Raw genomic sequence first — 18,465 nt, forward strand, 5'->3', positions numbered from 1 at the left:
CCGAGAGAGAGGGTGGAGGGAGGAGCTGCAGTGCACTGGGAGAACGAGACACAGCGCACAGCGAGGGGAGTGGGAGAGAAAGGAGAAAGGTTCTTTGAACTGGCAGGATCAGCTCCTGCTTTTTGTTTACTGTACCTCGGCTATTTATGGAGGGTTTGGGTGAATGGATTGAATTATCTGCTTTGGGGGAAATGCGGGCTGCAGCGCGTGTTGATGGAGGAAAGGAGGTTAGAGGGAGAAATATGAGCAGGCAGCAAAAGCAGAGCGATGAAGGTGAGGCAAGAAGTGAAGAAGACTCCGGGGATATTAAACAAATTCTGGTTGCCTCTTCTGGACCAGTACTTTTTAGCGAGTTCTGGAGATCTCCTGCCAGAGTGGAGGATTAATGCCGTCCATAGCGCAGCGCAGCGAGGCGATCAGACCAAGTCACCTCTGCTGTGAGGAGCAGGGCCAGTTAGAAGCACAGGCTTAAGGATGCTAATGGCTATATGGGGCTGGCAGTGCCAAGGAGGCTTCAGTCTGGGAGTGTTTATGGGAGATTAGGGGGATGAGGATTTAGTGGAGTGGTGGTGGTGGACATGAGGGCTCGCGGCCATTGAACCATTAGAATGAAGACATCTGCATTTATGATTATATTGTCCTGGAATTTTTAATTTACCTTTCAGACCACCTTATCTCATACAGTATATCTTCAACACGCCCAGATGGCTCGTGTATTAAATCTGCGAGACAAACGGCAGCACACGGAGCGAAACACATCTCTGATGCACAATAAACCAGAGGCCGAGCAGATTATTCAGGGTGATCACTCTAAACCCACATAAAGCAAATTTATTACTCATTTTACCAACTAGGAGCTAATCTAAAAAAGATGAGTTACGTGTCATGTAGGACAGGAAACCAGATTAAAGGTGGCTGCTGGTGGAAGTGGAATGGATGGAGCCAAGGGCCACCCGACACGCAGAGGAGGGAATGAATCCGACTTTTAGGCTTTAAATGGAGCTGTCGGCACCGCAGCCACGTGAGAACATTCACTACATCTGCATTTAGGGTTAATGGTGCTTCGCGTTTTCTTCTGCTGTGTTGTAAAGGACGGCCTCCAACCCGGTGACTTGTGGCTGGGTTTGTGTTGGAGCAGAAATAAATCCTAACTTTCAGTTTTAAAGCTCCAGCTCAGCTCTCATTTTGCCTCTGTAGCTTAAAGAGAGATGAAGAAGAAAACGGCAGGTTTTCCTACATCCCTCCAACGCCTCTCGTACGGGCTGCTCCTTTCTGGCCGGTGATATTCTAGTTTGAAATGCCTGTTGATGGCAGAGATGATCCACGGTAGCTAGCTGGCTGATTTCTGTGACCTTAGCTTCATAAAATGTGTGAAAATCCTCTCTTTGCTTGATAGAGTGGTTTCATTTAAAGGCCATGTTTACTACACTGTGTCTCACTGTTATGGATTTTCTGTTTGTGTGTGAGAATGACAGGTGACCCACAGTTTGACTTTGATCTCTGCGTAATGCTTTGTTTCTGTTTAGGAGAAATCAGCTGTTGTGCCGGTGATTACTTGCTATATTAAGATCTCATTTCTTACCTCCTGCTGATTAGATTAACTACACATCTTGTCGGTTAATTGCTGTCACAGTTGAGACCACGCGGATCAGAGCGGGATTGGCTGAGCCAGCTGTTACCGGGTCACCGACTCCGAATGGGTCGACGTGATTTGGTTGGATTTTTCCGTTAAGCCTGATCAGTGTTGTTTATGTCTCCAAACCTGTTCTTTCTGGGGGTAAGTGGTTCCCAGACAGCTGCTAACATGTGGCGGGTTTCCTCAAAAACACACACCAGCGTCCTCTTTGTCTGTGCAGGAACAGGCATAGTGGCCGGTTGGCTGTAGAGGCTTCTGCTGTTTGCAGTCAGCACCACATGTGGACGCCTCAGGGACACGCAGTCACTTTGACTTGTTTGTCATGTTAAATCACGCTGAGGATTTTCAGGCTGCAGTTATTAGATGCTGTCATCGGTAACTCAGCAGACGACGTCTCTGTGGGTCATTCATTGCTCGAAAACACAAATTTAGACTTTTGTGCAGCGCAAAAATGTTATCTGACAGCAGAATGTGTTGACACAAGTTTACAAGTCACATTGTCAGAACAGAGACGAGTAGACTGGTTAATTATCACAAATCCACAGCAAACGCTTGTGGGGGAACGTGTCTTGTGAACACAGTCACTGGTGCAGCAACACTTGAATGCTGAGCTGTAAGGAGGTGAACTGTGGTAGTAAGAGAAGCATGGATGTGATCTAATGTTTGGCCCCAGCGTTTTACACCATGCAGTAACTTAAAGGGAGAAAATCACACCTTTAAGAAGCTCACAACACCAACACAAGGACAGTTCTCACAGGAGTTTGTCAGCCTTTGGGTGAATCAAATGTTGAACAGTGGTGGATACAGTGCTCAATTATTCAGTTCTTGACAGATGGTGACTAAGAATGTGTGAAGAATGACGACGATGCAGCTGGATACAAAGAGGGGACGTGTGATTGGCAGCCAGATATGCATGGAGCAGGAGGCTAATGTTTTCCAGAGCTTAATTAATAGTAACAGTCACATACAAATTCCTGCTCATTTGTGTGAACACTGCATCACTTGTAAGTATTGAGGGAGGCTACAGATCCAAACAGCCGGGCTCCTAGTCTCTTATGAAAATGCTACACTGTCGTGAGACTGTGGCAGCAGGCACATTTGTCACATTAGCTCCCAAATTTGTATTTGCTACAATTTGTCACAGTGTTGCCACAAAGATGCAGCAGTAAACCATTCATCAGCTGCCACCTTTGTGACAGGGGCACAGAGGCTGATGACCGGCGTAGTGTAATAGCTGGTCAGAGTGAAGGTGGACTAAAATAGAACAAAACGTACAGTAAGAACAACAAGCAGCAGATTATTATCAGGGTTCTGTAGGTTTTAGGATTTATACCTAAAAAAGGAGGTTTTAAAAGAAAAGAGCAATAGAAGATTTAAAGGATTCAAATGAAATTTTCAGTTAGAATTGTTCTGTATCATAATGTTAATCGACCAGGGACGTTTGATGGACAACTGTTGATGTTATGAACTAATATCTGGGCTGTGATGTTGTTGTTGTATATTTGAGTTTTACTGTGTGAACGAAAGTTAGTGAAATGCTTCCACCCTGTGGAGCTTTGCAGTAATGACAGTCTAAGAATATACAGTACGCGTGGATGTTATTTATCCTTCTGATCTCTCTCTTGCTGCTCGTTTTAAGCCTGAACTCAAATACAATAAGAACGAGAGCAGTTACATCCAAGGCACACACTCTTTATTGATCTCTATCAATGTTGTTCATTAATCTATGGTATTTGTTTTTATGAACAACAGCAAATCTCATGTCATTTGTTAGAGCTCCTGAGTAGAATTGGTGTCATTATCTTCTGAAATAATAGCGCCAGCTGCAGAGCAACGTCCACATCACTGCGAACACATCATCACATGCAGCTGAGTCATCACAGTAATAACCCTCAGAACAGCAAAAATGGACCAGTTCTTCTCTGTGTGCGTGCGTGTGTGTGCGTGTGTGCGTCTCTATTCAAGCGTGACGTATCTGCTGCTGAAGTTTTGTTGTCTTCCCTTTTTCCCCATTTCTGCTGCTCTGAGGGAATATGAGGAAGAAAGAGAACACCTGTCCCTAGGATTCCACCGAGCGCCAGCGTCCGGCGTGTGTGTAATTGTGAGAGCTGTGAACCGCGTTCACCTTCGCTGAATGGCAGCCGTGCACCATTACTGGTGACCTTGATTTACATGAGATGACAATTTAAGCTTAGTGTTGTTGTTTTTTTACTATGATGTTTAGAATGTGTTTGAGGCTGATTGTGTTTAAATAATTTTACACTGCTTCTCACACACTCTCACACTGATGCCCAGTTGCACATGCACGTGCGCTTGGGGCTCGAACCCCAACCTTGCGGTCGGAGGACGACCTCCCTAACGAATGCACTATTTAGCTTTATTGTTGCTCTGTCCTTAGACACGCGTAATGGCTTGGATTATTTTCTAGTAATCCCATGTGAACGACAGTGTCTGTGAATATAAATGTCAAATACTAATTTTCTCTTCTCCTTCCTGAAGCTTCTGTTTGCTTATACAGTATGGGCTCTTCAGTCCTACAGATAATGTTTTTACTTGGGACGCCTTAAATACAAGCTTAAAAACTGTGGAGATGTTGAGTTGTCCTTGGAAACGTCCCTAACGCACCTCACAGCGCCGGCTGCTGACTCATTGTGTGTTTTGTTGTAGTGGCCAGAGCTGCTAGTTAGAACAGAGCTGATGAAGCTCCATGTTATTTCTGTGCACATCAGCGACTGCATGTCTGGACCCTGCAGGGACCTGGCTGCCTTCGGAGCTGCTCAGTTATGAGCCCCTAAAGGCCGAGCCCACATTTGCTTGGACCTGTCACAGGATGTGCTGTGGTGTCCTCCACATCGCTTTAATGGCCTCCTACTTCCCTCTGGCACTTCTATACATAATACAATTATGAGGATTCTGTTTATTTGTGGTTTCTGCTGCAGGACTTAGTGTCTACTTAGCAGTCATTACCACCCTGTATACAGTAGCAACCACACTAGTACCCACAGTAATTAGGTGAAGGCAATTCTCTCAAAATTCACATATGAAAAATTGTATTAATTGCAAAATTAGCTTTAGTGCTGCCAGCTATAGAAACAGTGATTGTTCTCCAGCTACAGACCATACAGGGCGACTGTCTGTGGAGAGTCTCAGTCTTCCAGGTCACGTCATCTCAAACTGGACTTCCTTTAAGCTCCTAAAGCTGTTTCCTCTTTAATCCGAAAGGCTTCATCAATTCTGACCTCCTATAAGTCCTTGACACTTGATGGTCCACCGGACTGTCATGCTCCAGTTGGGACATACAGTACTGTACAGTACAGTAATGCACCCAGGCAACATCAGAGCAACGTAGTACCTGCAGTTCAGTGTAGTGAAGAAGCCGCACGTCTGACTAAACAGCAGTTTCACAAACACCCAGTACAATGAAGTCCAGCCGGACCTTTGGCAGCTCACCTGCACCTGAAAGACCAGGGTGATTCCTTAAAGACGCCAAGGTTCACAGTGAAGAGGGTTCGTTCCCTCCCTCTGCTGAACAGGTCATTTATCACCTACTGTACCTACCAGGCAGCTTCCCTCTGCTCTATAAGCCTCTACTCCAACCAACCATCAGGACTGGAGAGAGACCCAAAGCACATCCAGCTGCCACTGGACAGCGTCTTTCAATTAGCCTGGAGTCTAAAACCACCTTCAGGAGGCAGAGGTCCTGATCCAGCGGCCTCTGTTTGTGTTTGAAGAAGCTTCCAGTGAACAAACAGCACAAGCCGACGACAGCGATCACAATCATCGCTCAGCATATTAACTCCCACTTGTGCCGATTTGTCTTTTCTGTATCATTTTCGAGTCCGGCCTCCAGATAAAGCAGCCGGCTCAGACTGGGGGGATGTTTGTGACGCAGCCAGTCGTACGGTAGCTCTCACGCACAGACAGGACAGCCGCTGCGCTCTGCAGCTCTGGAGGAGCGCCGTGTTATTATTACATTAGAAGAATTGCACCATTTCTTTTTGTGGGTCTCCGCAGTTTGATACGTATCCGTCAAAACGTCAAATATAGACACTAGACACTGGCTCCTCTCTCCAAATAAACCCCTCCACGCTTTTACCTGGAGGTGATTATGTTCTGGATGTTCTCTCTACTCGAGCACTGAACACTTCTGAATGTTTTTGTACAATTGTCCTCCCTAATGAGGTGTTGATTTTTATTTTCCACATCGACGTTTGTGTTGGTGGATGAACAAAAGGCTGGTTTGAGATGAGCGTTGCGTGTTTGGATGTGGTGCCAGTTCTCCGACGTTCCCACTTTGTTGTCATTGGTTACTGAACGCTGGCATTGAGCTGCTTCTGTCCTTGTGGTGTTGTATTCATCCTTTTAACAAATGTAATAAATACTCTGGGCTGTAGATGAAGTGGCGAGTTTTGAACACCATACTGTACATACCTCAACTCTCAGATAATGCCAACAAACATGCGCTGATTCCAACTCAACGTCACCATGAAGTGTTTGTAGGAGATCATATTCCAAGTTTAACGCGTTGAAGCTACGCGGCTCCTCTCCAGTCGCAGCAGTTCTAAATTATTATGCTGTACTGCTGCTGTTATGTTTGGCTTCAGTTGTCAAAGTGTATTTTTACATTGATGGCTGAAGTGAAGCTTAATCTGATATTTTGGGCAGTTTTTTGTTTTTTGCCTGGAAGCTACAACTGAATCTGACACCACTGCATTTTAAGGTCACCCCTTTTTAGACTGATGTGCAGCTACAATCATTCACTAAGACCGTTACTTCTGACTTTCTCTCCTGACATTGTGTTAACACGCACCTGAACGCTCCAGACCAGCATTCAGGTGTCAGGGTACCAGACATCGCACCATCCAATGGCCAATTTATCAAGGGCTGCAGCACCTGCAACTTCCCCTCTTAAATCCTGTAGGAGCAATAAAGGGCAAAGCTGTGATGTAGTGATGTCCACCGCTCCATGTGCGTTCACTGCCATCATACATACAGTAACAGTAAAGCTTTTAATTTGACATAACTGATCCAAACTGTTTAGCCTCATAATACAAAGCCTCTTTTCTTGGTGCATTTCAGACTCCAGCGGTCGGTCTGTTGCCAATACTGCTGCTGCGTCTGCAGCTTTGTCTTCATCCAGGTCACGCAGCAGTCGTGAACCAGCCGCGATGCGTGTGTCTTAAAGTTGCATCACTACCAAAGTTAGTGCGTTTGGCCGTTTGAGAGTAAATGCAAACACAAATGTTAAGCAGGTTTTCAGACAAACCTGTATGTTTTTCTGCCACAGGTTTCATATATTGCAATATAAGAAAAGACCTGAAGATGGTAGTAAAAATCCACCAGTGAATCGGAGACGTGAGCATCGTTCATGTTTCCCCTCGAACATTTCCCAGGAGGTAAGAGAAATATTACAAGAATACAAAATGAACTGTCTAAGGGCATCCAGCGAGGTGATGGCGCCACAGCTAGGACTTATAATATCATACAAGAGGGACTCTTATTTCAGTGTGCTCAAATCAATATTAAATGCATTCACAATTTTAATCTCACGCACTTCTCCAGCTACGGCATAATATCATTTTGTATTTTGCAGCGTGTCGGGTACGAATCCTGGCCCATCTCCAGGTTTTGACATTTGAAAATTGAAACAAGTTTGTGTTATTGTATGCAAAGTGAGCAGCTCGGCTCCACAGGAGAAAGCGAAGCAGGCCAGGCTGAGTGTTATGATGGGTGATGAGTTTTAAAGGAAGGAGTCCTGCATGCGTACACGCAGAACTACTGCAGAAACTACTGTCACTTTACATCATTAACGTTTGGCAATTTGTCTTAATGCAGGAACTAATATAAGCGTCCCCTTTAGGCCAGAGTCTGCTCCTCTCAGAGCAGGAGGTGAAACCATGAGAAACAAAACACGTCTTCGGCCGCAAACCAAAGCTCTTTCCAGAACCTAGAAATGGAGACTTGTATAAATCTATGATATAACAATCAGCTACTGTTTTGTTGAGAGCCAGACGACCCTTAGAATAGAAAAGCACTTGATGCTTGTTACATGCTCACTGTCTCTGATAGAAGGCTTTTATTTATTCCTGTATATGTTCATGTTTCCTGTATGTTTTGCCCCAGCACTTGTTAAAAACTCCCACACACAGGTTAAATATTCTCCCTCTTCAGCTCTTTTCACTAAAATAATCTTCCTTAATCACAGAAATACTTGTTAACATTACGTCTTGGCCACAGCTCACAAATGAGATGCACAAAGTTGCTGATGTGGTACTTTAAGATTCCTCCTCTGCCGTGAGTTGCCCTCAGTCATATTATCAAATAGAGCTCTGGAATGTAAAGTGAAACCAGCCCTTAATTATACACTAATTAACTTAATTAATAATGGTCTTATAATAATCGCATGGGTGAATAATTTGTGGAGAAAGCTGTTTAGCAGTTTCTGCTGGACTCCGAGGACGGGCTGAGTCGCTCACTGGCTAACAACCCCACAAGCACAATAAACAGGTGCAATCCCCACAAATGCTCGTCCCCAGTGGCAGCATCAGCGTGGTTCAAGGCCAAGCCCCGGCTCTGGAGGCTTCTTGGAACATTACAGCGCAACAGGGTGAACAAATCGTTCCTTTCGCTTTGATTTGTGACGGGTTTTACAGCAGCCATGCTGCGTTGCTGCATTCATACAAATCCACAGTGGCTCTGTCACGAAACGCGGACGCCCTGCGTGTGTGTATCTGCTGAAAGTGGGTGTGTTGCTTTGGAGCTGCAGCTTCATGTGGGTGCTCTGTCACTTGACCAGCTTTAAACCTGGGTCCTGGCTCGCTGCCTGACTGTGGGTGTCCTGCTGCTGACTGGTCAGACGGCTGCCTGTCGGATCAGCGCTTCCACTAGAACCATGGGCTTTCTGCCTCTCCATGTAGAAATACGGTATCACAATCACAACAGTAGCTTGTAACGAAGCTTTCCTCCTCCCTCAACAAACCAGTACCCATTGATTCCATGTTAGCCTTTATGTGTTAGTCCACTGTCTCCAGTTCCTTTTAAAGATGACTGTAGATACTTTTTATTTGAGATGTTTTTGCTTGTTAAATACAAACTTGTTGTAGTATTACATTATAAAAGACAATGTCTTACATTTTAAGGTGTTCATGCATCACGTGTATCTTCAGCCCCTGCAGATACACTGTGGCAACTAGCCAGCTGTGAAAGCCAAACATTTATCAGGGTTTCTGAAGACCAAGCAGTTGGAGTGTTGTTCTATTGTTCATCTTCCAGTGGTAAAGAAGCGAGTGCAGCTTTAAATCAAACTAAAACCATGAGGTAGCAGAACTTCTTCTCACATGACCTGCACCAGCTGGTCCAGGAGCTGCACCTGTTTTCTGCGAGCATCTCCGTAGTTTTGCTTGTTGAAACCAGTCTGTTAGCAGGTTTTAATGATGTGCTGAACATAGCAGAGCAGTCACAGTAACTGGAATAACATGTACAAAGATTTTCTTTTTATAATGGAGGTAGAAATTAGGGAAATATGTGCTGAAATGTGAATGTTACTGTGCGTCATATTAAAGCATCAGTCACCACGACAGACCAGTTGTTGGGGTTTTAGTTTGGGGTGTTTTCAAGCAGTTTTCCCGTGAATGTGTCCTGAGCATATGTTGGCAAGCTAAACATTCCAGGTTTACACTTTCTGCACTTATTTTAGGACCAGTTCTGTGAAAGCACATTTCCATATTCCTGCACCGAGGGAAAAACCCGACTGACAGGAAACTGCCTTAAGCTTCACACTTTCCATTCAGATTTTTTTGTTGTTGTCTTGTTTTCTCTTTCCTTTTTCACGAAAGATTTTTAGTAAGGCTGTGGATGTTCCATCCATCCATCCATCCATAAATGAATGCAAGGAAATGACTTCCTTCAGCAAACAAACATAATGGGCCACAGAGTTCTCAGTACTGGCTAACTTATTTTTGTGAGTTTGTTATTCATGTGGAAAAGCAGACGAGGAACCATCTTTGCAAATGATAAACATTTGTCAGTAAAAGCAGCAATGTTGCTGGCAGGCCATTATTTTAGCTAGCTCTGAAGCATGATATCTTGATTTACCCAGGCAACTGTCAGTCAGCATCTCTGTCCTTGGGTATGTTATTGCCGACAAGTGGAAATGCTGCCTGCTGGGACTGTTGTAGCCTGGAGGTAAAGACAGGGGGCTTGTGACCAGAAGGCAAAAAGATGTGTTTTCTGGACTTGGAAAATGAGCGCTACGGAGTAAATTGAGATATACTGAGCGATCCCTGAAGGACTGGAACCTGAAAGCCCTTTAGCCAGGCAGTTGACCCAGTTTATCCAGTGAAGCTACTTGTTGGAAAGTGTTTGGACGTCTCTAAGCTCAGAATCTACTGTACTGGGCTGCAACATCCTTTCATGTATAAATAAAAAGTTTAAAAAGACAACAGTAGCATCCAGACTCGTGGCCCATTCAGCTAAACAGTATCTGCCTTCAAAGACCCCTCTGCGCATTCTCTATTCTTCTGTGTGACGGCTCGTAGCCGTTGTTGTTCTTTGTCCATATTTTAGAAATCTCATGAAACTTTGCTTCTCTTGCATCCGTTCTCCAGCTCGCAGGCTAATCATTACACTCTGAGGCAGCATAGACATGATATCCATGACGACAGTTCAAAGTGCTTATGGACAGGTTTAATTAAAGGAGTAAAACCAGCGCGTTTCGCGATCGGTGATTACTATGAAAGTCTTACCTGAATGAGGACCTTGGGCACACGGTCACCAAACACGCAGTCCTTCAAACACGCCTTTGAAGAAGTGAGTAGCAGTCAGAATGCAAAAATGGCTCCAACTCAAAGTGGTGCTCAGATCACAAGAGTGCACCCACTCACAAACACAGATACTGCAGTACATGCACCGAGGCATCTGATGGCTCAGTAAACCCCTCCATCAAATATATACTGTACCGTAGCTGTGCAAAGTCACTGAGAAGCCTTGGATCAGCAGCTCACTGGACTGTTACACGTTAGAATTTAATCCAGCACAGTTGTGTTTTCATGGCCAATATTTATTTTTTCTTCTTGTGTGAATCATTAGCTTGTGTAACTTTTTTTGTCTTTGTTGCTAAATTATGGAAAATCTTTGGTTCTGGTTGTAAAGGAAGTGAGTAGATAAAAATGAATGTAAAGACGTGTACGGAACCCCAAAACAGCCTTTTCCATTTGAACTTACTGTAGCTCCTGCAGCAGACTTGGCTGTAAAGCTCCAGTGTGGTTCTGCACCCATTCAGTGCAAACCCACCGAACAGATAATCCATTCATTTACCCAGCGCTGCCTCTGACTTCATCACATCACAGGTTGGGCATAATCAAAATGAAGCATTGAGAATATACACATCAATAGTTACTATTGGACAAATGCCCATAGATAAGCCAGTACTGTATGTCACCGCGATGGTAGTTGATCTGTCCCCTGATGAGATGCTCCACAGGTTGAGAGTTTCTGGCTGATGCAGGATGGTTGAGACCTGCTGAGGACACGCTCCCTGGTAACCAAGGCGAGCTCAGGTCCAGTGGACTCGTTACAGCTGGTCACCGTGGCTTTCCATGCGTGAACTTCTAATTAAACCAAATAAATGAGTAGATGTTTTTCAGAATGGTGAGCTGCTGCATTAGACTCGGAACTCTATTAAGCCTCTAATGGAAATCATTCATCATGCCTGTGGTGTGTGACCTCCACCTTTTGTATGGATTGCTTAATATTCCACCTATTACACTCACTTGGAACATCCTCCTGGTCCTCAACATTTTGTTCTCGAGCTATTTTAACTTTCATAAGGTTAACTGTGAATTTCAAAGTATGTCGCAGGCCTAGTGAGGCCAAGGATCAGGCCATTCGTTACTACACATCCGTTTTTCGAATGTGGTCCAGGTACGTTGGATTTAAATTGTAGAAGTGCTACGCTACAATCAGGATTATTCGTTATAAAATACAATTGCAGGATGGAATTATCTGAATGGTTTTAGATTGTTTTTCTTTTAGTTGAATGTTGAAACTTTTAACTTTGTTTTCTTTTAATTTGTCTTTTTAAGCATCACTTCTTGTATATGTATTACAGTATGTTCCTGGTATTTATTCTATTCATTTCATCTGAAACCTGCATTACTTGTCTTAATCTTGCGGTCTCAGCTCTAAACGTTACTGGCACCTTTGGAGCTGCTGGGAGTAAACAGGCAGAATGAAATGAATGGAGCAGTGTATTGTTGGAGGAACAGCCGGCACCAAACAGTGGCACAAGAATGCCTTTCACCAATAGCTGAAGCTGTACGGGCGCTGACATCATATCACTCCCACATCTCCCTCTCTTGATTTCAGCCCCACCCGCTCCTTTCCATTAGCAAGTCGGTCCGTGTCCCTGTGTTATTTAAAGCCAGAGATCCTCCCTCTCGCCGAGCCACTGTGTTTCATCTGTCTGCCTCGCGCTTGTGTGTCTGAGGCTGCGTGTGTGTGCGTGCGCGGGAGTGCGCTAAAAATCCCAGGCAGCCAGAGGGAGAGCTGGAGAGCGAGGAGAGAGACACGGGGGACGGCAAAACGCATCTGAGAAGAGAGACGGAACAGGAGTGAGACAGCTATGAAATTCATCCAAGCTATTTGCTTACTGCTTCTCTGTCCAGCTCTGAGCCTCAACACCAGGTAGGACCCCAAAAGGTTTCAGGGTCTGTTTCAGCTACAGACCCCGAAACAAAGGGTGCAAATCATACAATGGGCATCTAAGACTTCTAATCTGAAGGTCTGTTCAGTCCTGACAAACACTGACGCCTTAATTCAGGCAGACAGAGGCGCTCTGTGCGCGGCGCACGCCGGTGACTGAAAGACTTAAAAGGAGGAACGAAGAGCTTATCTGCTGAACTGGGCTATTATCTGCCTCCGTTCTGGCCGGGCTCGGAGACACTTGTCCGTTTGTGGTGCTAATGCGCTGAACGCCATGCATCTAGAACAGGGCTGACGTTGCTTTCTGGGACTTTTGCTGCCTGCTGGTCGGGGAGGGAGCAAGTTGAAGTCGGGGAAAGACAGGGCTACTTGTGTTGCAGGGAATGTGTGCGTTCCTATTCTCGCCCGCATGCGTGCGCGGTGGAAGGTTTTTAGAAGAAGCCGGAGGAAGAGCGATGCGTAAGGAGAATGAATGAGAGCGAAGCGGGGGATTTTTGATGATTAATTAAATCATTGATAAAATCATCCTTCTTCCCTGCCAGTGCCTGACACCACCGCTTTAATGAGAGCCGTGAGAGGAAATTCAGGGCTTTGACTCGTCCGTGGAGACATCACACGGAGAAGGCATGCATTAGAAAACTTGCCTGTCCCTTTTCTCCTCAGTGGCCAAAAACATTTTTGCTACTGTTTTCATCTGTACTTAGTTGAATGCGGCTGCACAGGGAAAACAATGGCTTTGAGCTCAGCGTGTTGTTTCTGCTTTTAACCAAATATACAAATGCATAAATTACACATGGTGGTAACGAAGATGGAAGCATGCGGCATGTTTACGGTGGAGGTTTGTAGTGACGGTAGTCAAGGTTATTGCATCTATTCAACATATCTGTCCCACTGATGATGTACGACTCATGTACAGTAACAGCACTGATGAATTAACCTCTAGCATTTAGTAGTCAGCAAATTAGGAGCTCCCACGCCCTTTCACTTCCTGTACCTGCAGTTTGAATGCTCACATTAAACATAGCCTAGAGACACAGCAGCAGCTTTTTGTCCCATGCATTAGTTTCATTATTTCATAAGATGTGACACTAACAGGGCTCCTGGTCTGCTTTGAGAGCAGTGAGAACCATCATGGTCTGCCTGGTATTTGGACAGTGGTAATTTAGCAGGTCGTCGTATTGTACGCCACCTCCCCAGGGAGGTCGTCATGGGAAGTAATTACCAGAATCAGTGTTTTATTAGATACTGTAGTTTATTTAGAAGCCTGCCATGAAATAATGTTCTCTGACGGCTGTGTTGGTTAAATGGGGGTTTATGACCTCACTGATTTATTGTGTAAAAACAGGGAAATGAAACCTAAACAGGCCCTCGGTCCTCAGTAAGGCTGCGGTGCCTGGCTTTGCCCATAGGAAACACAGGTCTGCCCAGTTAATCTTCTAATTCTGCAACGAGCTTTACGGCAAATGAAAGTAACGGATGACTTCTAAATTAGTGAAACAACAAGAGTAACTTGACTGAAGATTTACAGTATGAGCCTGCAGGAAGTCGCCATGTGACCACAGGTCAGAAGAAGAAAGTAAACACCCATAAATCAGTGTAGACACAATTAAGTGATGTATTTACCAGGAGCCAGGCCTGTGTCAGCGCGTGGATGTGGCTGCAAACGTCATGTGCTTCAGTGGTTACAGGAGGTGCATATGCTCGCAGCATGTGTTCGGCATCAGATGGCCGTTTATTTCCATCTTAATTAGAACGGCAGCAATCAAGCGTCAGCTAAAGGTTGTTTTTTTGGTTTGTAATGATTTGTCATCACTATCCATGGATGGATTCAATTAAAGGTCAGCACTGAGCAGTGATGCCAGATTTACAGACGTGGCTGTGGTTTTCAGGGGCTGTCGTCCGTTAGCCAGACCTTCTTCTAGGCTCGTGGGCGCTTCAGGCAGATCCTCACACAGCTCTGACAACCGGCGTGAGGCGAACGTGCAAACTTCACACAGTCACAGCTTCAAACATTTTTCCTTTGCGGTGACAGCGCTAATAACTGCTCCGCCTGATTTCTGTAGTGGTAATTAGCCGGCATATCCTGCAGAACCTGAGACATTCAAGGTAAAGGAATTATTATTTCTGATAATAATCTGATAATAGTCTGACACACTACTATAACTCTCAGTAGATTTGGGAACTACAGCTTGTCTTTGATCTCACTATAATCCCAAACCTTTGTCCCTCTGAGTCGTCTGTTCCTCGAGTGTTGTCGTATTTTGTGGTTCTTTGGAAGTCAAGGTCTCCACAACCGAAGGCTTATCATTTGTGACATCCTCATCTTGTGTTGTAACAGTGTAATGGTGAAAAGACTGACAGCGGCTTGTATCTGCAGGAGCCCGATGAATAGTGACTGGCGCTGTCTTCTCTACATATCGCTGCCTCGCTTTGCTTCATCCACTATCGCATCACTGGAGTGTGAGAGAACCCATTTGGAAGGTTAACCTGCATCGTGTGACCTGATCGCGTTGGAAACAAATTCATTTCAGTTTATATGTATGATGTTATGGTATGTATGGTGTTGTTGTTGTGCCTTATGGTCAACACGCTGTTTCATAGACTGAGACGTGAATGTTAATTTGTAGAAGGTTTGACGAGGTTCGTTTTTCAGTTATACAACGTAAATTCTGCTCATATGAGAGCTTGATGAACAAGCGTCTGATGTTAATGAATTGAGTGGGTTACTGGGCCACATAATGGTGGTACAGGGCTGTGTGTCACTGCAGAAATCAATTGGTACTTGACCCTGACACCGACACTCCCCTGAGACACCACGTCCACCTCTGGCTCCTCTGCATCAAACAGCTCCACCTCTTTACGCTGTCACAGGTTTCCTGGAACATTTGTGACACATTTTCTTGACGGTGCCTTTGAAGTCTCTTACCTTCGCAGACTCTTCTTGGAAACGGTGATATCCCCACAACATCAAATATTTATGAGTATTTTGGACGGCAATTAAAATGACTACAGAGTCTTGGTTTATGCACAGGCTCCGTCTGAATACTGTAACTCAAATGGAGTTTCTGTAGGAAAAGCAGAGGCTGCAGGAGCTGTAGCAGTGAAGCTGGTGCTGCGTACAGTAATAATCTGAATCTGCATGATCTAGTTGACTATGCCCATTACCGTTACCGGAAGGTGAATATATGTTGCCTTTTATCCAGTCACAATGCTTTAAGCAACTGAACCAAGTCTCACAGCAACGTTTAAATGCAATGTTAAAAACCGTGTCTGAATTATCTTGTCCCAGAACGGGTTGAAGCCGTGTTGTCTCGTCGTGCTGCTGTTTTCTGTCCGTGGCTTGTTTGGCTGAAAGCTGCTCGTCACAGCAGCAGGTGTCTTCTTTGTCTACACCTGTCACGTTTGCTGAGCTGAAAACATTCCGCAAATCATCATTTACATCCAATCAATACCTTCGTTCAAGTGACGACAAATAAATCCAATCAAGATGTGGAGCGGCAGAGAGAAACTCCACATGATGCCCAATTCACGAGCGCTCGCACTCAGTTTGGTTTGGCAATTTAAGATGCATAAATGAAACATGAAGCGTGAAGTCGAGGTGTTCACAAACCAGTACGAGCAGAGGTCAGGTGTTTGGACCTGATGATTGACTGGGCCAGAGGATAATGTGAGTCTAGATGGGCTTTGAATGGTGCCGTTTGACAAAAGAGCAGCCTCAGCTTCTGAGGACGTGTGGAACGCAGGGCTGCTCCCATTCTGCTTCTTCTGCGTTGCCATTTATCTTGTCTTTAGTGAAGGCGTCGTATTACCTACATGAACTTGGGCCTTATTCACACTGAACGTGACTTTAGCGTCTTTGCATGAACACGTGGCTGTTTGGTGGGAGGCGCTTAAAGTGTCTGTTGGAGCGATGGTTCGCCTCAAGCATGAAGATGCTTTACGACTGCAGGAAGGCGACTTCGGAGCTAAAACATTACTCTGCCTGACAATAACACGGAGAAACAGAGCGGAGACACTATTACAGATCTGACTTTCAGAGCTTGGTTTGAGTCCTGTAAATGAGAGAGAATGACATTTGTGCTGCCTGGTAATGTCCTCGGTACAAATCAGACTGTGAATGATAATTGAAATTCAAAGAACATGGCGTAATGCTCATACCATGGCAACCGCATTGGCCACATGACAGTAATGAAGTGGGCTACAATAAACAAAACCTTGGGTGGCTCCTACAAATGGGAAAGTAATTAAAAGGAGCACAATCAGTGTGGGGTGAAGAGTGTCCACACGCTTTATATTCAAGGCCACGGCGCAGGTAGTGCCTTTGCTCCCAGAAGCAGCACTGTTTATTCCTTACACATTGACGGTGACTGTCATAGATTACTTGTTATCACGTTTCCTGGAACACAAAGTTTTATCGTTCTTCCTCTGATGTGTCGCTACCAGAACCTAAACGTTGGCTCGATGTTAAAACAAGGGTGTTTTTGGACGGTCTGAGTGAAGGCTGATATAAACGGAGCCTTGGTCCTGTGAGTGTTGGAAGGCATTGAATAGTAATATGCATAATGGCGTCTGGACGTATTCATGGAGTGGCATGTGACCTGCCATTAACGCAATCTTTAAAGGCTTAAAACAGAATAATCATTCCCCTTAATTAACAGATGTGTTTAGTGCTAAGATGGATGCGTTACTGCATTTAACAGCGACAGATAAATACACTTCAGATAAATTGCAAATGTAAATTGTCTAAAGCTGTTTAGTAGTAGCAGTAATTACACCAAGGAGGAGATAGACAAAGCATTAAATGGTTTTCATCAGCGTTATCGTGGCCAGCGATCATTTTAAGGACCCACTAACTCTTGTGCAGTGTGTTGTGTAGTGATGTATGTGGGAACAGGTGAGGTGCATCTCATGCTGGTTCTGGATCATGGTGATGATCTCTGTAGTGGTTAGCTAGTAGCTACTCACCACCATGAAACTTAGAGACGCGGTCTGAACAGGCTCCGTCTGTTTGAGGGAATCGCCACAGAAGCATTGCTGCGCACGTTGAGACATAGCCTCACTCACATGTTGATGCCCTGTGTTGGATGTGACCTCTCTACTACCTGAAGCTCTGCTGTCATACTCTTTGGTCTAATTGACCTTTTTTAGAGGAACTGTGGAAAGAACACCAACATTCTTACGGTGAAGTAGGTGACGATGTTTCAGAGTTCTGCTTCTGTTCTTAGGAGCTCAGGCGCATTGACTCTGTCCTGATGAACATTATTTAAAAGAATGTCGATGTGCGTTGCTCGGAGGTGGCGGGGCTTCTGATTGAATCTTTATTGCTTTATTAACTAGCTCTTGATTCTGCTCATTTTGTGCTGTCAGTACAGTTATTAGTGTTCTGTTCTCACAGTCACCGTTGTAATTGGCAGCACGTAATTGCTCAGTCCCTGTAAACACAATGCTTGTGTTCGTTCAGTGATGAGTCATTAGTGCAAGGTTTGGCTTTTTGTTTTACATTGTGTAACAATATGAAACAACAGCACCATCCCACATCACTGTGCCTCTACATATTATGCCCTTTTCAGCAAACCGTTGATGAATAGCTATGAATCAATTATCTCTGCAACTAACGGAGAATGATGCTCTGTTGTTGCTGTGTAATTTCTGCACTGACCTGTCCTGTGGGTACAGAACAGAGGCATCCGTCTACACATGGATCCATTATCCAACCATTTTTCCTGTAGGGGTCGGGGTGGTGCTGGAGCTGTCACGGAGCGGGAAGCAGGGCCTCCAGGCCATCAGGGCGGACACGCGGGGACAGATAATGATTCACACCTGTGGGAAAGACTTTGTGTCAACGTTTAAGCTAACTGCATGTCTCTGGACTGGGAGGAAACCAGGAGAAAACCCACGCAGGCGTGAGGTGGACATGCAGAGCGCAGGCCGACAGAAGAGCGATCGAAGGCTCAGTCCCCGTCTGAGTGACCGGCGGCTTTGGTTGTTTTACAGCCACATCATGCATCCAAAGCATCATCCTTCCAAAGCTTGGGAGGCAAACGATCCACCGTGGATGGAAAGAGACTGGTGCGCGAGGGTTTGTCCGAGGAGGAGGATTAAGTCTATAAGTGGAAAGTGTCGGTGCT

The 18,465-nt window shown here is 45.0% G+C and overlaps 1 protein-coding gene across 2 annotated transcripts in view; it reads left to right on the plus strand.

The window, feature by feature from the left end:
- The first annotated feature begins 12,032 nt into the window (after positions 1-12,032).
- The window catches only part of luzp2 (leucine zipper protein 2), an 81,346-nt gene continuing 74,913 nt past the window's right edge, over positions 12,033-18,465 (plus strand). The window contains exon 1 of one of the 2 annotated variants that reach the window (XM_029144348.3): positions 12,033-12,319. In XM_029144348.3, coding sequence (XP_029000181.1) covers positions 12,258-12,319 — 62 coding nt within the window. In that variant the 5' untranslated portion in view covers positions 12,033-12,257. Of the gene's footprint in view, positions 12,320-12,731; positions 12,797-18,465 lie in introns of those variants that run through there. The other variant, XM_055507575.1, reaches the window with a different exon arrangement.

Source organism: Betta splendens, chromosome 3 (genome assembly GCF_900634795.4).
Source record: "Betta splendens chromosome 3, fBetSpl5.4, whole genome shotgun sequence".
Classification (NCBI taxonomy): Eukaryota; Metazoa; Chordata; class Actinopteri; order Anabantiformes; family Osphronemidae; genus Betta; species Betta splendens.